A 27,347-nucleotide genomic window follows, 5' to 3' on the forward strand; every position below is an offset into this window, starting at 1 on the left:
AAATCTTCCCTCAATCTCCTTTACTCCAAGGAGAACAACCCCAGTTTCTCGAACCTCATCTTACAGTTGAAACCCCTCATCTCTTGAACCATTCTGGTTAATCTCCTCTGTACCCTTACATCCTTCACAACATGTGGTGATCACTGGTTTGCACGGACCCAGATGTTCTGTTTTTGTGCCTGTGACATCATCACACATTGACAATTCCACTGTGACATCATCACACATCAACAATTATACAGTGACATCACCCAGCTCCCCGGGTATTTCCTCAACTGGGAGATTTTTCTCTGACTCCAGTGTTTCTGATATCTTTCCAGCTGCAGGCTCCAGCAGGAGAGTTTAAAGTTAAAAACTGAAAGTGTTTCAGAGTTGACTGTTTTTCACCATCCACCTACAATTTAGAGCTTTTAGGTCTATGCTCTGTATCTGTGAGAGGCTCCATGGCTCTGGGGCTGGTGTGGATCCTTCACTGTGGATCTGAATCCATGTTCATCTGTTTCACCTCTGCCCACCCTGATCACTTCGCTGCCATTTTTAAACTTCCCCTGTCTCTAATAATGGATGCATTTGAGTTATGTTTAGTATTTTACTGTTACTACTGTCAATTGTGTCTAAATGAGGCTTCCACCACTGTCCACCCCCTGACCATGTGCTGCTGGCTTCCCAGCTTTATCTTCCCACAGTATCTTTCACAGTCAGGAATTGCTTTTCCTGACCTATAGTCCATTTCTATTCCACTTCTGAGCTTATATTGACCATCACATTTGGCACCATTTTTACTCCCTGAGAGGAGGCGATGGTGTAATGGTATTGTCACTGGACGAGTAATCCAGAGACCCAGGGAAATATCCTGGGGACCCGGGTTCAAATCCCGTCATGGCAGATGGTGGAATTTCAATTCCAGGAAAAAAATCTAGAATTAAGAGTCTAATGGTGACCAATGATGATTGTTGTAAAAACCCACCTGGTTCACTAATGCCCTTTAGGGAAGGAAATCCTTAGTCTTGGCCTACACGTGACTCCAGACCACAGCAGTGGTTGACTTTTAACTGCCCTCTGAAAGCTGGCCTAGACAGTGATGCCCACATGAATTTAGAAAAATCATTCTGCACACCTTGAAATGTTAACTCTGTCTCTCTCCACAGATATCAGCATCATTTTTGATATCCCCAGTTGCCTGTGGAGAAGATGATGTTTGACCTTCTTGAACCGCTGCAGTCCGTGTGGTGAAGGTGCTCCCACAATGCTGTTAGGTAAGGAGTTACAGGTTATTCACCCAGTGATGATGAAGGAACAGTGATATATCTCCAAATCAACAGCAACAATTTGTATTTATATGGCACTTTCAATGTAAGACAATATTCCAAGCATTTCACAGAAAGGTTAAAAGCAAGGTTTGACACTGAGCCAAACAAGGAGATATTGGGCAGGTGACCAAACGTTTGGTCAAAGAGGTAGGTTTTAAGGAGTGTCTTAAAGGAGAAAAATGAAGTAGAGAGGAAGAGAGGTTTGGGGAGAAAATTCCAGGGCTTGGGGCCATGGAAACTGACAGAATGCTCAGCAGGTCAGAACTAAAGGAGCACAAACATCTCAGAGGGTTGTGAGGCTGGATTACAGTGATAGCGAGGGGCGAGACCAACATGGAATTTCAAAAAGTGGATGAGAATTTTAAAATGTAGGTGCTTCTTATCCTAGATCCTTTGTAGGTCAGTGAGCACATGGGTGATGGGTGAATAAGACTTGGTACGAGTAATTCTCCGCCCCACTCCCACTCTGACCTCTCTGTCCTTGGCCTCCTGCACTGTTTCAATGAAGCTCAATGGGGGCTCGAGGAACAGCAGCTCATCTTTCAATTCGGCACTTTACAACCTTCCAGACTCAACATCGAGTTCAGCAGTTTCTGCACCAACAGTGAGTTGTCAGGATCTGGAACATTCTACCTGAAAAGGTGCTGGAACCTGATTCTATCAGGAATTTTAAAAGGGAGTTGACAGGGATTTGGGATTGAGGAACTTACAGGGTTACAAACCGAAAGTGGGTGTGTAGGACTAAACACCACTGCTCTTTCAAAGAGACAGCACAAGCACAAAGGGTTGAATGGCCTCCTGTGCTGTAATTTCTATGATTCTAGGAGTTGGCCATTTAGCCCCTCGAGTCTGTCCCACCATGCAATCAGATCAGGCTGATCTGTGACCCTTTGTCTCATGTCCCTTGATTTATACCTTGGGTTAGGAAGGATCTATCAATGCCAGATTGAAACTGAACATTGATCAAGCATGAACTGCTAATTCAGGAAGAGAATTCCAAACTTCTCCCAACTTTACCTGGAGAAGATTTTCCTAATCTCACTCCTTAAAGGTCTGGCTCTAATATTTAGACTATGTTCCTCAGTCCTGGATTCCCCAACCAATGGAAATAGTTCCCCTCTATCTACCACACCATTTCCAATTAATATCATGAAAACTTCGAGAAAATCCTCCTCAATCTTCTAAATTCCAGGGAATACAAACCTCACAGTGAGATGATGAATATTGGCAGAATGAATAGGGTACTCAATGGTACAGTCCTAAAGAGTGTGTAGGGACTGGGAGAACTGGGGGTTAATGTGCATACACATTTGAAGGTGAAAGGACATATTGAGAGAGCAGTTTGCAAAATGTAGGAGATCGTGCGTTTCATAAGCAGATTTAATGTGTATAAACGCAGGGAAAAAAAGCTGACCCGTTTTAAAGCTCTGGTTAGGTCACAACAGGAGTATTGCATCCAGTTCTGGTCTCCACACTTTAGGAAAGGGATGAGGATCTTTGAGAGGATGCAGAGGAGATTTACCAGAATGGTTCCAGGAAAAAGGGAATTCGGTTACAAAGTCCGATTGGAGAAGCTGAAGTTGTTCTTCTTGGAGTTACAGAGTTGAGGGGAGATTTGATTGAGGTGGACAAGATTGTGACAGGTTTAGATAAGGTCGACAAAGAAAATGTTGTTTCCAGTTGGTGATGCTATAAGGATTAGGGGGACACAGATTGTAGGTTATGGGCAATCGATGCAGGGAGGAACATTTTACACAACATGTGGGAATAACCCAGAACTCACTGTCTACGAGTGGGCTGGAAGCAGACAGGATCAATGCTTTAAAATTAAATTGGACCAGCATTTAAGAGGAATAAATATGCAGGGAGTTGAAGACACAGCGGGGCAATGAGACAGACTGGACTGCTCTACAGAGAGCTGGCATGGACTCAATGGGCTGAATGGCCTCTTTCTGTGCTGCAATGACTCTGACACATTTGTTTGACCTCTCCTCATAATTTAACCCTTGGAATCCAAGTGTTATTCAGGTACATCTGCAATGCTCTCCCACTAAGGCCAATATAGTTAATCCTTCCTAAGGTGCTGCCCAGAACTGAACACAGTAATTCCTGTCCTGATGAAAGATCATGTTGACCTGAAACGTTAACTCTGTTTCTCTCCACAGATGTTGCCAGACCTGCTGAGCACTTCCAGCATTTTTAAATTTTATTACAGTGGTTTAGGTGCAGTCTAACCAGGATTTTGAAAATCTCGGTGCTTTTCCCACAAACAGACCAGACAAACCTTTTTCCTTCCACAGTCAAAGTCATTTAGATCCTGATGACTCGAGTGACTCTGTCAGACCTTGATGTGATGTTTGGTTTGAGATTCCCCGTTTGTAAATCCTTCCCATTGGAAATCCTGTAAAAAGATTATTAAAAAATTCCCTGTCAGTCAGGGGTAGAAATTGAGGTGAAACAAACATTTCTCTTGGTTTGAGTTTACTGTGTGTAAATCCTGCCCTTCTAACCCTCTGGAAAAGGAGTTTCCAAACACTCGGTGTAAACTGGGCTCCGGGAGTTTCTAATCCGGGTTTGGAGTCCTACACCGGGTGTTTGTGAACCCTCCCAGTCCACCCTCCAGCTCCATTCCTCTCCTGCACTCGGCCCTTTCTCACCCGCTGGACTGTCACCCGACCGCCTTCATCCTAGTTCAGCACTGGTAGTGCGCATGCTTCAATGTAAGACCGGCCACGCCCCTCATTCACTCCGATTGGTCGGAGAACCAGCCGCTCACGCTCTATCCTCCAGGCCGGAGCTGCCGTCAATCATTGTGAGCTGGAGCATGCGCAGAGCGTGAAGTCAGACGTGAGGGGAGCTCGAGCGAGCGGATTTAAAATGTGGGATTTACAAAGACCGAGTGTGGAATCAGAGCTGGAAAAAAAAACCCGTGAGCATAGATAGGGCTGGAGGGTAAGTCGAGAGGCTTTATGGATTCACGGTCTCTGTCCTAAACCCTCAATAAGGAACCATCCGTCCAACCACAGATTAGGCTCTTTCTCCGGAAGTAGGCCCGATATAACGGCTGCCATTTTGGAGGGGGCAAGAAGCAGCAGAGCGCATGTGCGGTCACCATATTTGTAGGGGGCAATGTCCAGCAGGGCGCATGCGTGGGCGCCATCTTTACAGAGGCTGCAGACCCGGATGAATGACCCGCAGGAGGGACAATAAATCAGAGATAGAGTTTGGTGTGAAATCAATGGGTTGTTGTAAAACAGGAGATCAGGGTAACAGTCAGAAACAACAACAACTTCTATTAACATCATACATCATCCCAGTGAGCTTCACAGGGAAATTATAAAACAAAGTGTGACATCCAGACACAGAAAGAGGTGTCCAAAATACTTAAATAGTAGTTTGGTTGTATGGAATTTGATTATAGCTGTAAAAAGAGACAAGCTGTCAAAGCTTTTCGACTTGCACTCACCAGGACAGACACAAGAATCCCAAATTTCAAAGGGAACCACAGTTTCTACTGTATGAGAAAAGGGTGCAGATTGTTTGGCCAGTCAGCTCTGATTGGTTGTTGTCATGGAGAACACAGCAAGGAGCTGTCATCCTCTGTGCTTTTGTTTAATTCCACAATAGGCCCCGTGCCTGGACTTGTTCCTTCTGCCTGCAGAGGACAGGTCCCTGTGGATGAACATACGGAGCTTCTAGCAAGTGTAAGTCAGCCACATTATGAGCCCAACTGATCATTTTTGAAATTTGGTATTCTTCCCTCTATCCTGATGAGTACAAGATAAAACATGTTGACAAAATGTCTTTTTTTATTAATACTCAATTGTCTTAAAGGGGGAAAGTGTGGTAGACAGAGGGAGAGAATCTCAGAGCTTGGGATCAAGGGAACTGAAGGCACGGATGCTAATGGTGGAGCAATTAAAACAGGGAATGCTAGAATTAGAGCAGTGCAGATATCATAGAGGGTTGTGGGTCTGCTGGAGATTGCAGAGATTGGGAGAGAGGAGGCCGTGGCGGGATTTGAAAACAAGGCTGAGAATTTTAAAATCAAGTTGCTGCTTGAACGGCAGGCAAGAAAGGTCAGGGAATGGGCCTAGCTGTGAGTGAAGACACAGACAGCAAAAATATGGATGTCTTCAAGGTTACAGAGGGTAGAATGTCGGAGACCAGCCAGGAGTGTGTTGGAATGGTCGAGTCTGGAGATAAAAATGGCAGTGAAACACTCCTGAGATAGGGCTGAGGTCAGCTGATATTACGGAGGTGATCTTAGTGATGGCACAAACATGAGGTCAGCAGCTCATTTCGAGATCAAATGTGACACCGAGGTTGTGAACTGACTGGTTTAATCTCAGACTGTTCCCAGGGAGAGGGATGGAGTTGGTATCTGGGAAATGGAGATTGGAGCAGGGGCCGAAAACTGTGTCTTCAGTCTTCTCAGTGTTTAATTGGAGTTAATTAGTCATCAGAAAGAGAAGCAGGAACCAGAATGGGCCATGAGACTGATCCCAGGTTTAACTTAGTTAGAGAGGGAGAGAAGGAAGGAAGGAAACCCTGGGAGGTTTGGAGAAACCACCTTCACGATCACTCATTAAATCTCCACACAGTAAGTTTTGGACACAAGGTTAACATCTGCTATTCTGTATGGTCGGACAGGGGGTTTCAGATTAATGTTTTGTAACGAGAAATCACTGAAGTGAATGATCAGACATATTGTCACCTCCCGTTGTAGAAATTTGTTAAGAAGATTCAGAAAGAATTGTCCAAAATTCTGTTTGGATTTCAGCACCGGGAGGAGGGAGAGTGTGTGGGACAGGGATTTGCAGCTTTTGGGGAACAAGAGAGGAAAAAATGTTCCATAGAAACTAGAATTGTCTGTTCTGAATTTCTATCCTGTTCTTTCAGTGATGACTCTTGTAAACTCCTTTTACAGAGAATTAGAAGGGAGGATTTTCAGGCAGGAAACTCAAACCAAACATCACATCAAGATCTGACAGAGTCACTCGATTCATCAGGACCTGAATATCATCACCTTTGAATATGGAGGGAGAAATGTTTGTCTGCTCTGTCTGTGGGAAAATATTTCAAACATCAGTGTAACTGGAAAAGCACCGAGACACACTCACACCCGAGTGAGAGTGTTACAGTGAACTGACTGTGGAAAGAGCTTTAACCAGTTATAAAGCCTGAAATAACATCACACCATTCACAGCGGGGAGAAACTGTACACGTGTTCTTTGTGTGGACGAGGCTTCAACTGATCATCAAACTTGGAGAGACACAGGGACAGCTGCACCATGGAGAAACCATGGAAATGTAAGGACTGTGAGAAAGGATTCAATTGTCCTTCCAAACTGGAAATCCATCGACGCAGTCACACTGGGGAAAGGCCGTTCACCTGCTCCAAGTGTGGGAAGGGATTCACTCAGTTATCCTCCATGCTGACACACCAGCGAGTTCACACTGGAGAGAGACCATTCACCTGCTCCGAGTGTGGGAAAGGATTCAAGTGGTTATCCCACCTGCTGACACACCAGCAAGTTCACACTGGAGAGAGACCATTCACCTGCTCTGAGTGTGGGAAGGGATTCACTCAGTCATCAAACCTGTTGACACACCAGCGAGTTCACACTGGGGAAAGACCATTCACCTGCTCCCAGTGTAGGAAGGGATTCACTCAGTTTTCCGCCCTGCTGAGACACCAGCGAGTTCACACTGAAGATAGACCATTCACCTGCATGGTATGTGGAAAAGGATTCACTGGGTCCTCTGACCTGCTGAAGCACCAGCGAATTCACACTGAGGAGAGGCCATTCAGTTGTACTTCCTGTAGAAAGAGATTCAGGACTTCATTCAACCTCAAAGTACACCAGCGAGTTCACACTGGGGAGAGGCCTTTCACCTGCTCCGAGTGTGGGAAGGGATTCACTAAGTCATCAAACCTACTGACACACCAGCGAGTTCACTCTGGGGAGAGACCGTTCACCTGCTCCGAGTGTGGGAAGGGATTCACTCACTCATCCAACCTGCTGAAACACCAGCGAGTTCACACTGGGGAGAGACCGTTCACCTGCTCCGAGTGTGGGAAGGGATTCACTCAGTCATCCAACCTGCTGAAACACCAGCGAATTCACACAAGGAGAGGCCGTTCAGCTGCACTTCCTGTGGAAAAGGGATTCAGCCTTAATTCCACCTCAGTGTACACCAGTGAATTCACATTGGAGAGAGACCATCCACCTGCTCCGAGTGTGGAAAGGGATTCACTCATTTATCCAACCTGTTGAGACACCAGCGAGTTCACACTGGAGAGAGGCTGTTCACCTTCTCCGAATGTGGGAAGGGATTCACTTGGTCATCCCACCTGCTCAGACAGCAATGAGTTCACAAGTGACTGCAGGGGTTGGATTCTGCTGTTATTGCTGCTGTTAATCAAGTCCAGAACTGAACCATGTTCATTCTGACAGTTGGGGTTTGTTTCTATTGATGTTAATAATCCCTGTGACTGGGCTGAAATTTAATATCTTGATGTCTGTTAAATAAATCAGTTTTGTTTCAAACTCTCAGAATTTCGAGTCCTTGATTTCTCCAGGATAAGAGGAGACTAATTGATGTCCTGTTCCCAACTGCTCCAATTTTGGATCTTTTGTCCTTTCTAACCTTTGATTCTTTCAGTTCTCAGACCTTTGGTTACTCTCTTGGACAACTCCCAGCTCCCCACACCTCCCAGAGAGCCTTGGGATCCAGGGAAGTATCAGTATTAAAAACAGAAAATGCTGGAAATAACCGATACTTTTCCAAGTGTCAATTGATTTTCTCCCAGATCATTGTCTCCAACCTTTCCCCATCACTGATGTGAAGCTGATTGTCCTGGAATTGCTGTGTTTTTGAACAGGGGTGTAACATTTACAATCTGTCAGTCCTTTGACACCACTACTATATAAGGAGGATTGGAAGATTGTGACCAGAGCCTCCACAAGTTCCATCTGAAGGATGCTGTCTCTGACAGTGCAGCAGTCCCTCAATGTCACCCTGGAGTGTCAGCCTAGATAATGTGCTCAGGTTTATTAATATTTCCTCTTGTTATTGATGTGGATCATTAAGAAACAATGGACTCTTATGATGTCATACAGTCCCAGTATGATGATGTCATCCAGTCCCAGTGCGATGATGTCATCCAGTCCCAGTGTGATGATGTCATGAAGACCATTAAACACCAGTGTAGCCTTAGTGATGAAAACAGTTTTGTTCGAGATGGCAGCAAGTCCCATTACTGATAGATCAGCAAATGGAATTAATGGGAAAGAAAGTGAGGCAGCTCATGAACATCAGGAATAGTGTTGTGAATTATGAAGACGAGAAACATGTCCAGTATATGTCCCACCTCCCGACACTCTGCCCCATCTCCCGATATGGAATTCATTGCCACAGAAGGCGGGAAGGCCAGGTCATTGAATGTATTTAAGACCGAGATAGGTAGATTCTTGATTGGTAAAGGGATCAAAGGTTACAAGGAGAAGGCAGGAGAATGGGGTTGAGAAACTTATCAGCTATGATTGAATGGTGGGGCAGACTCAATGGGCTGAATGGCCTAATTTCTGTTCCTATTTCTTATGGTCTTATGACACCCTGCACCCATCTCCCGACACTCTGTCCCCATCTCCCCACACTCTGCCCCATCTCCCGACACTCTGCCCCATCTCCCGACCCTCTGCCCCCATCTCCCGACCCTCTGCCCCCATCTCCCGACACTCTGCCCCCATCTCCCGACACTCTGCCCCCATCTCCCGACACTCTGCCCCCATCTCCCGACACTCTGCCCCCATCTCCTTACACTCTGCCCCATCTCCTGAGCAGTTTGTCTCTACCTCTGCTGAACCCACACAGGATGCACCATGTTGAAACCAGAGGAAAGGACTGGGTGAGAAATTATAAATCACCAAGGGTGCGCACATGGGGGCTTGACAAAATATTAAGTTTCCTGTTTTTAACAATGAAACTTAAAACGCATTGATTGGAACCACTTCCAGCTCTTGTCCATTCTGACATCCCGTGGGCCAGCTCACCCTCTCACTGGGTTCATGCTGAATGTCAATCGAGGCTGGGAGCCATTGGGTGGATGAGTGGGTGGAGGAATGTTCAGTTCACAGGGAGGGGGATGGGGGAGGGGGGTTGGCGCTGGTGGTGGGAAGTGTTCATTCTGAAGGAGTCCCACCTGAAACAGTGACTATTAACTTATCACTTTCTAATGGTTATTGACCTGCTGTGTATTTCCCCAGGTTTGTTCTGTTCAGTTTTTCAGTATTTATATATTTTTATTTTTGCTGAAACATGTTCTTGTTCTGACACTGAAATCCAGAGGATTTTAACTCTGTTAAAGTCAATCCCCATCGAGTACACAGGAGGACTCAACTGGTTCAAACTTCTTATGGTATCAATAAACAAAAATCCTCCAAGATGTTTATTTGGGGAATTGTTTTTCTCTGAGACCCGGGATGGTCAAACTATGTCCCAAAGTTCAGATTTGGGCCGTGAGCCTGGACTATGGGGCCCACATACATGGAGCACCATTACCGGATGTCCTTCATCCCCGATTTTAATCACTCCACCATTTGTGGCCGGGCCTTCAGCTGCCTGGACCCTAAACTTTGGAATTTCCTCCCTAAACCTCTCCACCTTTCTAATTCACTCTCCCCCTTTCAGACACTCCTTATAACCGACCTCTTTGACCAAGCATTTGGTCATCTGACCTAATATGTCCTTATGCCCCTGTGAAACTTCTTGGGACAATGTATTACATTAGAAGCTCGATATAAATATAAGTTGTTGCATTTGTTGTATTTCAGTTAGACCTGATCACTTATTGAGTCTGTATCAGTGTAACTCAGATAGACACAGTTTGTGTCATAGTTCAGTGAGATCTGATCACTTCCTGAGTGAGTGAATCTGTATCAATGTAACTCGGATAGACACAGCTTGTTGGAACAGACCTGAGGAGAAAGAGGCTCTGAATTAATCACTGGATTTTCTGTTCTCCATATTTGGGGAAAAGGTGATTCTTTCCAAACATCCAAATGACGAATCACGTCATTAAAGATGGTTTGTTGTTTTGAGCTGAATTATTTGGTAGAATTAGAGTGAAGGAGTGGGATTGACCCACAGACTGAGCCACCACTTTAAGGACAGGAAGAGAGAGAATTTGGAGAGGGTGAAAGAATTAGTAGGTGACTGGGCACTGAATCTGGAACAATGAGCAGAGAGGGGCAGGAGTGTGTGGGACAGGGGTTTATAGATTTGGGGGAATGAAAGGAGAAAGAATGTTCCATAGAAACTAGAATAGTCTGTTCTGAATTTCTATCCTGTACTGACAGTGATGTCTTTTGTCAACTCTGTTTACAGGGGATTAGAGGGAGAGCATTTTCAGATGGGAAACTCAAACCAAAAATCTTGCAAGATCTTATAGAATCACTGAATTCATATCTGATCAGCCTCTGATTATGGAAGGAGAATTGTTTGTCTGTTCTGTCTGTGGGGAAATATTTAAATTATCAGTGTGACTGGAAAATCAGCGGGACACACACACACACACGAGTTGGAATCGCATCTTCGGGTCAAATCTGACATCAAGTGTGCAAAAAGTCTGGTTTAGATTCAGACAGTTGTGAGGAAGAGGAATGGAGTTGGTAGCTCGGGAATGAAAACAATGGGTTCAGTCTTCCCAATACTTAATTGGAGGAAGTTTCTGCACATTCACCATTGGATATCAGACAAACAGTCTGATAATTTAACAAAAGTGGAGAAGTGGAGAGAGGTGGTGGTGAGGTAGAGCTGGGCACTGTCAGTGTACACTTGATAACTGACATTGTGTCTTCAGATGATGAAGTTGTGGGGAACATGTTGATGAGAAATAAGAGGAGGCCAAGGCTGGATCCTCTGGGGGACACCAGAGGTAACTGTGGGAGTGGGAAGGGAAGACATTCCAAGTGAGTCTCTAGCTATGATTAGATAGAGAAGAATGGAACCAGGAGAGATTGAGGCCGAAATGAGATGAGGCATGGTTGTATTGAATGGCGGGGCAGGCTGGAGGGGCTGAATTGCCTACTCCTGCTCCTAGTTCTTATTTTCTTATGTAAGGTACATAACAGGCTGATGATAACAGTACCTGTTTTAAACAGTGAAAGACAATGAAGGATTGGCACCGATAAAAGTGTCCTTCAACTAGCCTGGTTCCAAAATCTCATTCGAGAAATGACAAGAAAACACACTGAATTTGCTCTATGTCTTGACTTCAAACGAACAGGATACAAGGTAAGAAAATATATTTTGCTGGATTGGTTTATAAAATGGCAGAATGAGCGTGAAAAAACAACCATGCTATTGGGAAATATAAAATTATAGGAAGTTGCACTTCTTGGTTTGGCGTGTCGCTTTGAAATAGTGGCTGCGATTGTTTGATCAGGAGTGATATTTCTGCCGGTTTGAACATCAAGCTGAAAAACTTATCCTTTTATACCCCACATTTAGCCTCGCAGCACCATCCCTTTAGTTAGTTTATTCCTTGTGCCTTGCATCTTATCACTGTCCATCGTAACAGAAATGGAATGAGGACAACTGCAATTATTGTGGCAACAATCTGAAACTTCAGCTTGTTAATACCAGCTTTAGGTATCTTGCAACTCACCTTGGTACATGTTTCCGTGGTGTAATTAGTTACAACATGTAACAATTGTATGAGAGGTCGGTAGATGGAGAACAGTCAAATACTTTCTCTTATTACACCCTTGGATATTGACTGCTGCACAGTTCCAAGCTTTTTATGTGTCCTTTCGCTGCCAGAAAATATTCCCTAAAATTTGCCAATGCTGCTGTTATCCATTAACTCTTCAGCTAAAAAATATCTTGTTTTTTTCCCCCCCAAATGGGACATGGAGAAAACGCGGTTGTGATGATACAAACCCGCGTTCAAATTCAGAAATGAGGAAATACAGTTTAGTTCATGGACAGAAGAATCTGAGGTTGTTCTTCTTAAAGCTGAGAAGGAAAAACAGGAATTGTGATCGAGCTGATTAAAATCATGAAAGGTTCAGATAGAGAAATTAAAGAGAAACTGCTTCAAATGGATGAAGGGTCGATAACCAGATGGCACTGATTTAAGATGAGTATCCGAAGTACCAGAGGCAATAAGGTGTTTTATTTAAAATTGAAAGTGATTTATTGGAAATCACTGCCTAATAGGACGGTGCAAACAGAATGAATTGCAGCCTTGAAAAGGGAAGACGAGAAGGAGGAAAATCTGCAGCAATGTGGGGAAAGGGTGTGGATGTGGGACTGGTTTCACAGATCTTACAGACACAGTGGGTCAAACCATCTCCTCCTGTGTGGGGAAAGGGTGTGGATGTGGGACTGGTTTCACAGCTCTTACAGACACAGTGGGTCAAACCATCTCCTCCTGTGTGGGGAAAGGGTGCGGATGTGGGACTGGTTTCACAGCTCTTGCAGACACAGTGGGTCAAACCATCTCCTGTGTGGGGAAAGGGTGTGGATGTGGGACTGGTTTCACAGCTCTTGCAGACACAGTGGGTCAAACCATCTCCTCCTGTGTGGGGAAAGAGTGTGGATGAGGGCTGGTTGCACAGCTCTTGCAGTCACAGTGGCTCAAACCATCTCCTCCTGTGTGGGGAAAGGGAGTGGATGTGGGACTGGTGCAGACACAGTGGGTCAAGCCGCCTTTTGTGTGGGGAAAGGATGGGCAAGGGAGACTGGTTGCACTGCCTTTGTAGGCACAGTGGGTCAAACCATCTCCTGTGTGGGGAAAGGGTGGGGATGTGGGACTGGTTGCACAGCTCTTGCAGACACAGTGGGTCAAACCGCCTTCTGTGTGGGGAAAGGGTGTGGATGTGGGACTGGTTGCACAGCTCTTGCAGACACAGTGGGTCAAACTGCCTTCTGTGTGGGGAAAGGGTGGGGAAGTGGGACTGGTTGCACTGCCCTTGTCAGCACAGTGGGTCAAACCATCTCCTCCTGTGTTGTTGTACTTTCCTGTGACTCCGCGATTTGACTCACTTCTGAAAAATGGATCAGACCATTTCAGAAAGTTAGTGTCAATTCACTATTAAGCTCTCATCTCACTTTCATCCTTCATTCACTTTCAGCTGCCGAGGCTCCAAGTGATAGAATTCACTCCCTCAAACTCTCCACCTCTGTCCACTCTCTCTCCATTCCTTTAAGATGCTCCTTAAAACTTACCCCTTTTACCACGTTCCTGGCTACCCATCCTAATATCTCCTTCTGGGTGGGTCACGATCAAACTTTGGGAATGCTTCCTGTGAAGTGCTTTGCGGTGTTTTATTGGATTAAATGTTAATCAGTGAAAATTGTTGTTGTTCAGCTCCACACGGTAGGATTGGAGCTGAGGGGACAGAAAGGATCCAGCTCAGTCAGTGGCATTCTGCCTCATGTGTGGAAGTACAGCTCGGGAGAAATACTTGAACATTTGGGCTCTATTCCTGAGCTGGATGAGTTGTTTTCTCCATGGAGACTATGAAATGTATTAGCAGAGTCAATGATTGAAGCAGAGACCAGGGCAACATAGAAGAACATGTTAAAAATGTGACGGGATGACAAGGGGAGAAAGAGCGTGGCAGATTAGCGGGTCTGTGAGATTAGGACTAATTCTGTTGGGGAATCTAAACATAGACTTGTTGGAGTGACAGTCTGTTTCTGTTTGGTAATATTTCTGAAACTTTTGGATGTCAAAAACGCATCAATGGATAAATGGCAGCATGAAATATTGGGTACAGTAGATGAAGATTCACTAATAAATTAACCTCCCGCTATTATGAGAACCCATTTATCATTCACATGGATTGAGACAGACTTTGGTAAACTGAGATGTCATGGGAATGTGTTAATTATTAATATCACCCATGGTGATTCCAGGTTAAATTACCACCAGGAAATCAGTTAATTGGCGCACTTTTTTCTTATTCTTATTTTATTTATTTTACTTCTCTTATTTATTGTTATTTATCAGTCACATGTAGGCCAGACCAGGTGAGGATGGCAAATTTCCTTCCCTAAATGACATGAGTAATCAGGTGTGTTTTTACAAAAGCTGATGATAGTCTCATTGCTTGTGATTGCAGATTTACTAATTGAATTTAAATTCCACCAGCTGCTGTGGTGGGATTTGAACCTGTGACCTCAGAGCATGAGCCTGGGCCTCTGGATTACTCGTATGGATGTCCAGGCTTTAGAAAGACAGCTCATCCTGAAAACAGCCCCAACATTTCATTCAAAATAAGAAATCGAACACGAGGTGGTTATTGCACCAATCGCTATAAAATAGACCAGCATTTAACTTTACAAATAAGCATAAAATATTGGAGCCAGTGTCCAGAGGTTACACGTCAAATATCACACAACAAATGTCACAATGTGTTACTGATACAAAATCTTAAAAAAAACAATTCCAGCTACTGACCTGGAGCCTGATATTTACAAACAGTTACTACTATCATCTTAGTTGGATTTCTCCATTTAGAGCAGTGATCTTCAACTCAGAGGCCAGTTTAACAGTTAAATGTTACAAATGTGCCGCAGCCTTCAGAGGACACGTGCGCAATAATTAAGATTACCAGTTAAGATGGGATGGAAGTCACTTCCATTTAATAAAATGTCTTCCTTTGGATTGTATGAAGTCTGCTTAGCACAAAAAAAATCACCTAACTCTGAAAGGTGGTAAATATAAAGTTCGAGGTTGCTGCTTTAAATTTGATTGCTTTCTTTGCTCGGAGTCTTCAAAAGATGGGTTGGAAAACACAGGTGGAGCAGCACACACAGGTTAATAAATCAATTAAATAGAAGTGTATTATATCAGCACATGAATAAATATCATGTTTCAGTACCTTTTAAGTAACATTTTGCTTTCATTTATCCAGTTAATATATTTGGGCCAAGTTTAATTATTGGCTCTGAAAGGTTGTATCATAATTACAACACTGTGGGTGTACCTACACCACAAGGACTGCAGCCGTTCAAGAAGGCAGCTCACTACCACCTTCTCAAGGGCAAGTAGGGATTGGCAATAAATGCTGTCTCACATTCTGTGCATGGATACACAAAACGGAAAAACTACTAAGCACACATTGAAAACATGGCTGGGATCAATTGAAATTCAGATCTGTCAAAATAATAATTGCAGAAGATGAATCTTGTAATTTAAAAGTAAAAAAAAACAAAGCTGGAAATATTCATCAGCATAAGCAGTTGGGGGGTGCATGATTCATCAGAACTGCCCTGTCCAGTTCCCAACAATGTATCAACATGAAGCAGAAAACTCTCTTCTCCCTGCTCCCACTGCCCCTCACTGAGTCTGAACTGGGTACAATGTGTCAACATGAAGCAGAAAACTCTCTCCTCCCTGCTCCCACTCCCACTCACTGAGTCTGAACTGGGTACAATGTGTCAACATGAAGTAGAAAACTCTCTCCTCCCTGCTCCCACTGCCGCTCACTAAGTCTGAACTGGGTACAATGCACAAGGACACAATACTGTGCCCAGAGCTTTTTAAAATTATTATTTATAAACAACGTTCAAAGTAGTGTTACTATTAGTTATGTTAGAGTGTGTTAACACAACCGTTTAAACTACCCCCTGGGGAGCTTGGACACGTGCTCCCAGCAGACAGGGCATCATTTCACTTCACAAGGTATCATAGGGAGGATTAGCATATTCCCATCCCATAAGCCTTTCCTTCTCATTTCAACATTCTGTCTGATAAATAATGTTTTAATGTACTGATATAATTTTAGAAAATAAGTTACAGCTGATAAACACAATCCCAGGCGAGAGTGTGCAATGCACTGAAATCAATTCATTTTTCTCACCACAATTGTGAACAGTTTGTATTTGCTAGACCACCGCTTGTCCAGGGAGCCTGTATTAACTTTGTGCAGTGGCAGTATTGTAGCCAATGAGGTTTAACTGAGGTGTGATTATTGTTTATTGAAAACTTTTCCCAATACCCTGCTATGATGACTTGCAACAAAGTCACTATTAGCAATTTTTGATAGTCTCTTTGGAGATTAATTACATATGTGAAAAGATAGTAAAATAAACCCAGAGGTTTCTGTTAATATTCAGCAGGCAAGGCAGCATCTGTGCTTTTCAGCATTTAATGGTTGTGTTGATTGAACTCTGTCAGTGCTGGGGTTGCTCATGCTGTTTAGACATTTTCATGAAATTGTTTCGCTAACACTTGTATCACTAAATATTTTCTCACCATTTACACGTTGCTGCATTTACCTGATTGAGGGTTCAGTGGGAGTGTTGTTACTTTCATTGATTTATGAATCCGTCCCCCTGCTGCCATTTAGCTTCTAATTAGAAAACAATTACATCTCCCATGTACTTACATCTACCCCATTAGAAATGTATTACGTTACTGGATTCAAACAAACCCCTCAACTATTTGCTCTTCCTCAGCCCAGCAGCGAGTGAGACAGGGAAAAGTAGAAAGCAGCAATTATTTGCTCTCCAACAGCCAGCAGGGGAAAGTGGCAATTGCTGTTTCAATCAGCGGGTTACTGGCCATCTCTGGGAAGTAGAAACTGCAACAGGGGCCAAATCTCCCACAAGCATGGGCTTAGGAAATCGCAGGTAGATGATATCCCATTCACAAAACCTCCGAGCAGGATTTACAGAATGCAAGAGTGAGTTAGTCACATATAAAAGTAACATGCCACTTTCTAAATCTTTTCATTGGATGTGTTAATTTCATCTTAAGTTCTGCTCGTGGGAAAATGCTGAAAGAGAGGTTGGGAAATCAAAGCTTGAAACATAGTCCTCTCTCCCACTGCAATACTGATCCTTCCAACATACAGGCATTTGGGGGAAATGATGAGTTTGAAGTCTCAGATTAGCTCCCTCTTTATATAATTAGATGGATCTAGAAGCATAGGAGAAGATGCAAGAAAGGTTTACTGGAATTATGCTAAAATTGGAAATTTATCTCATTCAAAAGAGGTTGAACAGGTTAAAAAGCCTTTCTGTGGAGAAAAGGGTGAGGGATGACCTCAGCAAAGCCGTTAATTTTAGAAGAAGATTTGGAAGATGTTTCCACTTGTGGATAGACAAGAATCAACATAAATTAGTCACCAATAAATCCAATGTCCAATTCAGAGGCAACGTCTTTAACCAGAGATGAAAACAGAAAATGATGGAAATACTCAGCATATCTGGGAATTTCTGTGGATTGAGAACCAGAGTTATGTTTTCAGGGCTGTGCACTGATTCAGTACAGTTCTGCTGAAAAGTCACAAACCTGATAGGAAAACTATGTTTCTCTCTCCACAGATGCTACCAGAGCTGTTTTAGTTCCAAAATATTGTGTTTTATTTCAGAGTTATAGCATCGCCTTTCTCTTCTCTTTTCTTTGAGTAGAATGTAGAACTTATTGCCATCCAAGTCTGAGCTGGACAATCCTGGGTAAAGTCACACTACAAAAACATCATTCACCAGCTGAATGTGGAAATGGATTCCCTCGATCACCTCATTAGTTGATACAGCAGCAGTCACATCTGATGGAGAAAATTCTGCAAAGGGATTTTCTCAGTTTGGCCAAGTGTTAACAATCCAACTTTAAAAATTCAAAGGATTTAATTTGCAATAGTCACGTTCTGACTGCCAAGGCAGAGGTTAAATGCTCGGCATATGGAAGGAAAAATCACTTCTTCATCTGGACTGATGAGAACCCAGTGAATTCACCTCTAACTGCAGGGGCTTGTTCTGTTGGTAATTACACCCAGGACAGAAGTTCTTTGGAAGCCCGTGTACTTTGACTGTTCTATCAACTTTTATCTGTAAGCGTCCGATCATCAGGGGAACATGAAACATAATTTTACATACAAAAATATCGATCTCCAATGGCGTACCTTTCACCCAGCATTCAGAGCGGGAAAAAAGGTGTCCTATGCAGAACGCCATTGCTTTGCGCATGTGCATAGCTAATTGTGATTGGCACCTGTGCATTGCGGTCTCCTATCTACGCATGCGCAGTGCTGTCCTGCGATCGGAGCTGGAGAGCTGATGAGAAAATGGTGACTGCGGTAGAATAACAGATTTAGTGGGTGGGTGGGAGGAATGAAGCCAGTGAAGTGGGCAGACAGGCTTCATAAACACTTGGTACAGGCCGCATACCCTTAATATGAAATTACCAGTCCCGCGTTTGCAGCGAACAACCGGAAATGGCTGGGACTCTCCCTCTGCTCGGCCCGGGGCAGCGGCTGTGCAGCAGGGCGCATGCGCGGTCATTCTGGTCCAAGTAGCAGGAGGAGAGAATATTGTGAATTTCTGTCCTGGACTGACAGGGATGGATTTTGGAAACTCCTTTTACATCGGGGTAGAAGGGGAGGATTTACACACAGCAAACTCAGACCAAGAGAAATGTTTGTCTCTTTGCAATTTGTATCCTGGACTGACAGTGATGGGTGTTTTTATAATCTTTTTACAGGATGTTGAATGGGAAGGATTTGCAGACGGGAAACTCAAACCAACAACACATCAAGACCTGACAGAGTCATTTGATTCATCAGGACCTGAATATTATCGGCCTCTGAGCATAAGCATTGAGTTCCACTCAATCACTCATTGGGTATTTTTTTTTCCTCACAGGCCCCATGTATATTTTGCCTCAAATCTTAAATCTTTGTCTGTAATCCTTCCATGATCAACTAATGTGAACATCTTTATCTTATCTCAACCTACCATAAACTTGGACACCTCCATAAAATCTCCCCTCAATCCACTTTGCTCCAAGGCGAACATCCCAAGTTTCTCCAAACTAATCTTACAACTAAAATCCCTCATCCCTTACCCATTTTGGTAAATCTCATCCGCACCCTCTCACATTCTTCATAATGTGTGGTGATCACTGGTCTGCACAGACCCAGATGTTATGTGTTTGTGTCTGTGACATCATCACACATCGACAATTACACTGTGACATCATCACACATCGACAATTACACAGTGACATCACCCCGCTCCCCGGGTATTTCCTGAACTGGGAGATTTTTCTCTGACTCCAGTGCCTCTGATATCTTTCCAGCTGCAGGCTCCAGCAGGAGATTTTAAATTTAAAAACTGTAATTGTTTCAGAGTTGAGTATATTTGACTATTCATCAATAGTTTAGAGATTTTAGTGCTGTACTCTGTTATCTATGAGAGGTTTCATGGCTCTGGGGCTGGTGTGACTCCTTTACTGAGGATCTGAATCCATGTCCATCTATTGCTCTGTTTCATCCTCTGCCCTTCCTGATCACCTCTCTGCCATTGTCTAACTTTCTCTATCTCCAATAATGGGTGTATTTTAACTATGTTTAGGATTTTAATGTTTCTTCTGCCAACTGTGTCTAAATGAGTTTTCCACTGCTGTCCATCCCCCGACCATGTGCTGCTGGCTCACCAGCTTTATCTTCCCACAGTATCTTTCAGGAATCATTTTCCCTGTGCTATAGTCCATTTCTCTTCTGCTTTAGCGCCTGTGTTGACCATCAAATTCTGCCCACCCTGAAATGGTAATTAATTAATTCTGTTGTGTAATGGAATGTACCGAGGTGTTTCACAGGAGTGTTAGAAAGCAACATTTGACACAGAGCCACATGGACAAAAGTTTACTCAAAGAGGTAGGCGTTATGGATTATCATAAGGGAGGAAAATGAGGTGGAGAGGTTTTGCGGGGCAATTCCAGAGCTTGTGGCCTTGGCAGCTGCTGGAGGAGACCCAAAGGTAGTGCAGTTAAAATCAGGAATGCTGAGCAGGTCGGAATTAGAGAAGTGTAGATACCTCGGAGGGTTGTGAGGCTGGAGGAGATTACAGAGGTAGGGAGGGAGAGACCATGGAGAGATTTGAAAACAAGGATGAGAAATTTAAAATAGAGGTTCTCCTTAACCCAGAGGCTTTGTAAGTCGGTGAATACAGGGGTGATGGGTGAACAAGACTTGGTGCGAGGAAGCAGAGTTTTGGATTACATGGAGGCTGAATGTGGGAGGCCAGCCGGGAGTGTGTTCGGAGAGTTAAGTCTAGACGGAACAAAGGAATGGACAGGTTGAGCAGTTACATAAAGGGATATGTGGATAGTGTGGGAAAAGACTTCGAACAGATTGAATGGTGGAGCAGAATGGGCTGAATGGCCTACTCCTGCTCCTATGTTCCTATGCACAGTCTGGTTCAGCCTCACACAGTTGTCAGTAAAAGGGATGGAGCCGATGGTCAGGGAGTGGAATTTGTAGCGGGTACTGAAGACAATGGCTTCAGTCTTCCCAATATTAAGTCAGGATGGTGTGTGACTTGGAAGGGATCTTGGAGATGATGGTGTTCACATATACCTGCAAGTAGAGCTGGATAGAGGGCCAGTGATAGGTGGAGATAACCAAAAGATGTCACAGACAAAAGGACAAAGAGGTGTTGAAGGTGGTGTTATTATCTAAGGAATGTGCTAATTAAGGGTAGAAAGCAGGACAAGCAAGGTACAGATAGCCCTAGTGGGGGTGGGATGGGGGGAAGGTACAGATAGCCCTAGTGGGGGTGGGGTGGGGTGAAGGAATCAAAAAAGGCTAAAAGGCAGAGATAAAATAATGGATGGAACTACATTTAAAAATAATGGAAATAGGTGGGAAAAGAAAAATCTATATAAATTATTGGGAAAAAAGGGAGGAAATCAGAAAGGGGATGGGGATGGAGGAGAGAGTTCATGATCTAAATTTGTTGAACTCAATATTCAGTCTGGAAGACTGTAAAGTGCCTAGTCAGAAGATGAGGTGCTGTTCCTCCAGTTTGCGTTGAGCTTCACTGGAACAATGCAGCAAGCCAAGGACGGACATGTGGGTATGAGAGCAGGGTGGACTGTTGAAATGGCAAGCGACAGGGAGGTCTGGGTAATGCTTGTGGACAGACCGAAGGTGTTCTGCAAAGCGGTCACCCAGTCTGCGTTTGGTCTCTGCAACGTAGAGGAAGCTGCATTGGGAGCAATGAATGCAGTAGACTAAGCTGAGGGAAGTGCAACTGAAATGCTGCTTCACTTGAAAGGAGTGTTTGGGCCCTTGGATGGTGAGGAGAGGGGACGTAAAGGGGCAGGTGTTGCACCTTCTGCGGTTGCATGGGAAGGTGCCGTGGGAGGGGATTGAGGTGTAGGGGCTGATGGAGGAGTGGACCAAGGTGTCATGAAGGGTCTACCTCGCCACCATCCCTTTCCGTTCCTCCATTGTTACGAAATTATCCAACTGCTTATCCCACACCCAGTACTGGATGAGCAGTAAATTCGTCCAATTAAAAATTGAAGACAAAAGCCATTGTCTTCAATCACTACCACAAATTCCATCCCGTAACTACTGAGACCATCCCAATGAGTTATCATAGGGGTACATTGTCCGATGTTTATCAAGACATGAATTTTTCTTCCTAACCAAGGGAGAGAGAGAGAGAGAACTATTTCTGTTATGTTGAATACTTTTCTGAAGATTTTATAAGGTTAATTAGACAGTGATTTCTCACAGATCTCCCCAGCTTGAGAAGGGAATATTCTTATTGATTTCTCACAACTGATTTCTGACTAACATCACTATTTCTAAGCTCCGAGCTTGTTTTCCTAATTTCTTGATGACAAACATAGATAACATGCTAAACCTACTAGAATGATCAGAATCAGCAACACCAACACTTGAGCTGCTACCAAGAATAAATGTCAAAACTTTTCCACTAAGATGTGATAACTATCGACTTAGATTCATCGTCTCCACCTGCCGATCATCTCACACAATCTAAATTATAGACATGTCGTAAATACATCTGGTTCAAAAGTTCATGCATGGACTTTAAAGATTCTCTAGCTCTCTGTTCACCTTCATCCACCTTGTGGATATTTTCTAAATCCAGATTCTATTCCCCTCTTCAAATTAATTTGGTTCACTTTGTTAGATTCAATGTGTTTAATTCTTTCCTAAATGTTTGAGAGACAACTTTTCTGTGGAATATGTATTGATGTCTTGATAATTTAAAACGTTGTTTTATTCTACTGGCCACACTAATCACTCATGTTATGTTTTTTTATATTCATTCATGGGATATGGGCTTCACTGGCTGGGCCAGCATTTGTTGCCCATCCCTAGTTGCGTTTGGGAAGGTGGTGATGAGCGGCCTTCTTGAATCACTGCTGTCCATGTAGTGTAGGTACACCCACAGTGCTGTTAGGAAGGGAGTTCCAGGATTTTGACCCAATGACAGTGAAGGAATGGCAATATATTTCCATATCAGGATGGTGAGTGACTTGGAGGGGAATTTCCAGGTGGTGGTGTTCCCATCTGTCTGCTGCCCTTGTCCTTCTAGATGGCAGTGATCATGGGTTTGGATGGTGCTGTTGAAGGAGCCTTGGTGAATGCCTGCAGTACCTGTCATCAAACCCCATCTCCTCTCATCCATTTTGCAGCACTTGGCCCGTAGCCCTGTTAGCTGTGGGGTTTCCAGTGTTCATCTAAATACTTCTTAAATGTTGTGAGGGTTCCTGCCTCTACCACTCCCTCAGGTACTGAGTTCACCATTTCACCTGGGCCTGGGGATTTATCCACTTTTAAGGCCGTCATTAGAGACTGAGTCTCAGTTAATCATTGTCTGAATCTGGGGAAGGGAGGGGGAGATTCTGTTAGCAAATAGATTGAAAAATAAGAAAGACCAAGTCCCAGCTCGTACCATTCGCACCTTATGATAACATAGTTATGGGATAATCTTGAGGATGGATGGAGTTGTATAAGAGGCATTTCAGGGCAGGTTCACTCGGTTAATTCCTGGGATGAAAGTGTTGTCTTTTTTAAAAATTCATTCACGGGATGTAGGTTTCGCTGGCAGGTTCCAGATAGCCCCCACCCTCTGGGTGAAAAGATAATCCTCAAATCCCCTCTAAACCTCCTGTCCTTTACCTTAAATCTATGCCGCTGAGTATTGACCCCTCCACTAAAGAGAAAAATTTCTTCCTATCCACCCTATCTATGCCCCTCATAATTTTGTGCACCTCTATCAGGTCCCCCTTCAGCCTTCTCTGCTCCAAGGAAAACAACCCCAGCCTATCTAGTCTCCCTTCATAGCTGAAATGCTCCAGCCCAGTCAACATCCTGAGGAATCTCCTCTGCACCCTCTCCAGTGCAATCACATCCTTCCTATAGTGTGGCAAACAGCACTGCACAGAGTACTCCAAATGTGGCCTAACTAATGCTTTATACAGCTCCATCATAACGTCCCTGCTCTTGCATTCAATGCCTCGACTAATATGTCGACAATGTCTGACACAAAGCTGATTTATTTAACCTTTATCCAAAATTTTAAACTCCAGCCCAGTTACAGGGATTGTTAACATCAGCAGAAACAAATCCCAACTATCGGAAAGAGTATGGTTCAGTCCTGGATGTGATTAACAGCAGCAATAACAGCAGAATCCAACCCTGGGAGTCACTTGTGAATACACCGGTGTGTCTGCAGGGTGGTTGAATGACTGAATCCCTTCCCCCACTTGGACCAGGTCAATGGCCTTTCTCCAGTGTGAACTCGCTGGTGTGTCAGCAGATCAATTTTGTTTTTATAGCTTTTCACACAGTCGGCACGCTTAAAAGGTCTCTTTTCAGAGTGAACACGTTGATGTGAAGTGAGCTGGGTTAGTTGAGTCAATCTCTTCCCACACTTGGAGCAGTTGAATGGTTTCTGCCCAGTGTGAACTCGCTGATATGTCAGCAAAATCTTTCTGCTTTTAAAGCACTTTTCACAGTCAGAGCATTTAAAAGGTCTCTTGTCAGAGTGAACAAGTTGATGTGAAGTGAGGGTAGTTATCTGAGTGAATCCCTTCCCACAGTCAGTGCAGGTGAATGGCCTCTCCCCAGTGTGACTGCGCTAATGAGTTTCCAGCTCAGATGGGGATCTGAATCCTAACCCCCAGTCCCTGCATTTCCACGGTCTCTCCATGGTGTCGTTGTCCCCATGTCTCTTCATGTTGGACGATCAGTTGAATCCTTGTCCACAGACAGAACACATGCACAGTTTCTCCCCGCTGTGCATGGTGAGATGCTTTTTTATCAGATGGTGTAACAGGTAAAAGCTCCTTCCACAGTCAGTTCACTGTAACACTCTCACTTGGGCGTGTCTGTGTGTCGGTGCTTTTCCTGTCGCACTGATGTTTGAATTTTTTTTCCCACAGACAGAACAGACAAATATTTCTCCTCCCACAGTCAAAGATCAATGTTATTCAGGTCCAACATCGGGAATTATAGACCAGTCAGCCTGACGTAGGTCGTAGGGAAAATTCTGGAGTCCATTATAAAAGATTTAACAGCTGAGCACTTGGAAAACAGTGGCAGAATGGGATAGAGTCCACATGGATTTACGAAAGGGAAAACATGCTTGACAAATCTACTGGAATTTTTCGAGGATGTAACTCGTAGAGTTGATGAGGGGGAACCAGTGAATGTGGTTTATTTGTACTTTAAGATAGCTTTCGACAAAGTCCCACATAAGAGATTAGCGTGTAAAATTAGAGTACATGGGATTGGGGGTAGTGTATTGAGATCGATAGAAAACTGGTTGACAGACAGGAAACAAAGAGTAGGAATAAGTGGGTCTTTTTCCGAATGGCAGGCAGTGACAAGTGGGGTACCGCAGGGATCGGTGCTGGGACCACAGCAATTCACAATATATATTAATGATTTAGATGAGGGAGCTAAATGTAATATCTCCAAATTTGCAGATGACACAAAGCTGGGTGGGAGGGTGAGCCTTGAGGAGCTTGCACAGATACTTCAGTGTGATTTGGACAAGCTGAGTGAGTGGGCAAATGCATGGCAGATGCAGTATAATGTGGATAAATGTGAGGTTATCCACTTTGGTAGCAAAAACAGGAAGGCAGATTATTATCTGAATGGCTATAAATTGAGAGGGGGAATGTGCAACGAGACCTGGGTGTCCTCGTACACCAGTCGCTGAAGGTAAGCATGCAGGTGCAGCATGCGGTCAAGAAGGCAAATGGTATGTTGGCCTTCATAGTGAGAGGATTCGAATACAGGAGCAGGGGTGTCTTGCTGCAATTATACAGGGCCTTGGTGAGACCACACCTGGAATATTGTGTGCAGTTTAGGTCTCCTTGTCCGAGGAAGGATGTTGTTGCTATAGAGGGAATGCAGTGAAGGTTTATCAGACTGATTCCTGGGATGGCAAGACTTGCATATGAGGAGAGATTGAGTCATTTAGGATTATATTCACTGGAGTTCTGAAGAATGAGGGGGATCTCATGGAAACCTATAAAATTCTATCAGGACTAGACAGGGTAGATGCAGGCAGAAGTGTTCCCGATGGTAGGGGAGTCCAGAACCAGGGGTCACAGTCTGAGGATACAGGGTAGACCATTTAGGACTGGGATTAGGAGAAATTTCTTCACCCAGAGAGTGGTGAGCCTGTGGAATTCGTTACCACAGAAAGTAGTTGAGGCCAAAACAGTGTGTGTTTTCCAGAAGGAGCTAAATATGGCTCTTGGGGTGAAAGGGATCAAAGGATACGGGGAGAAAGCAGGAGCAGGCTATTGAGTTGGTTGATCGACCATGATCACAATGAATGGCGGAGCAGGCTCGAAGGGCCGAATGACCTACTCTTGCTCCTATTTCTATGTTTCTAGGTTTCGATGTTTCCTGGTGAATTGAGTGACACTGTCAGATCTTGATGTGATATTTGTGAGTTTCCTATCTACAAATCATCTCCCTCCTGAATCCGGTAAAAGGAGTTTACAAGAGCCATCACTGTAAGTACCGGATAGAAATTCAAAACAGACAATTTGCGTTTCTTTGGGGCATTCTTTCCCCAAACATATGGGAAATCAAACAGAAATAAATTCAAATCAGCAACAAGGTCCCAATAAAAGCAAAGGAAACTTTACTAACTAAACCAGAATGTTGTTTCCAGTGTCAATGAGACACTCTGTACCCTGAGGTGTCCGCTGGATGTGGGAGGTATCAAACGTACCGGTGGACACCGCTTGGTCCCTCTCCAGGGACACCCGAGCACAGGCAAGGCCATGGAAGAGAAATCGGCAGCCAGTGTGTCCAGACCCATGTGTGTCACCCATCCTGGATCTGCAAATTCCTGTTTTAAACAGGCCCATGAACAGTCACAGGAGAAGATTCTCTAACTGACCACTGCCCCCCACCCCCCCTCTCTCCACCCTACCCACCACGCCAACCCTTCTACACTGGGCAGCCAGACATGAGGATTGTGTGGCTGAAGTGTCATCAAAGGCTGCGGATCAGCCCCATCGGGGCTGCAGCCTCTCACCCTGAATAGTTCCAAGGCCCATGGACTCCTCTGGGCCACAAACATCACCTGCAGCCTGGGAGTAGGTGAAGCTGCTTAAGAACCTGTTTGTAGTTAATTTCTCTGCCGGGCACAAGGACCCTGTTGGGAAACGGGACCGTGAAGCCCCGCCCACTCACTGTTACATCAACAAGATATCCGCGCATGCGTCCTGCTCCCTGCTGAAACAAGATGGCGGCCGTTACCCTGGGTCTAGGTCTCGGGGATAAAAATAAAAAAACTAAATAAAATTAGAGATGAAATTAGAGAGAAACCTGAATGTAACAGAACATCCATTATCCACCGGAAAGATGGGGAGTGGGAATTGTCCATCTCAGTCTCGTCAATAGATACTTAATGAGGGGACATTATTCTCTGTGTCTTTCCCGGACCTGGAGATGGAAAAGGGGCAAATGAATGAACTTTAAACACCTCGTCCACTTGGCACAGAAACTGTCTGAGACTCAGAATAGAAACCACATGGAACTAAATACTGACAAATACTAAACTGTTGGCTACAAATAAATACAAATATATATTGGGGGAGACGGTGCCACAGTGGGAATGTTACTGGACTAATAATCCAGAAAACCAGCTTGATGCTCTGGGGACAGGGGTTCAAATCCCACCACAGCAGCTGGTGGAATTTAAAATAATTATTACATCTGG

General features: G+C 44.2%; 1 protein-coding gene, 1 long non-coding RNA gene and 1 other non-coding gene across 3 annotated transcripts; all 3 read left to right on the forward strand.

Moving 5' to 3' along the window:
- The first annotated feature begins 1,154 nt into the window (after positions 1–1,154).
- On the forward strand, positions 1,155–14,587 carry LOC121292965. The gene is made up of 3 exons (XR_005946401.1): positions 1,155–1,256; positions 11,480–11,612; positions 14,450–14,587. It is a non-coding gene; the product is annotated as an uncharacterized LOC121292965 (long non-coding RNA).
- LOC121292943 (gastrula zinc finger protein XlCGF8.2DB-like) lies at positions 6,512–7,660 on the forward strand. Its single transcript, XM_041215450.1, has one exon. The coding sequence runs from the start codon at positions 6,605–6,607 to the stop codon at positions 7,589–7,591; it is 987 nt and encodes a 328-aa protein (XP_041071384.1). The 5' UTR covers positions 6,512–6,604; the 3' UTR covers positions 7,592–7,660.
- A 1,662-nt stretch (positions 14,588–16,249) lies between the features above and the next one.
- On the forward strand, positions 16,250–16,390 carry LOC121293448. The gene has a single exon (XR_005946527.1). It is a non-coding gene; the product is annotated as a U4 spliceosomal RNA (small nuclear RNA).
- The last annotated feature ends 10,957 nt before the right edge of the window (positions 16,391–27,347 follow it).

The sequence above is a fragment of the Carcharodon carcharias genome, chromosome 21 (genome assembly GCF_017639515.1).
Source record: "Carcharodon carcharias isolate sCarCar2 chromosome 21, sCarCar2.pri, whole genome shotgun sequence".
NCBI lineage: Eukaryota > Metazoa > Chordata > Chondrichthyes > Lamniformes > Lamnidae > Carcharodon > Carcharodon carcharias.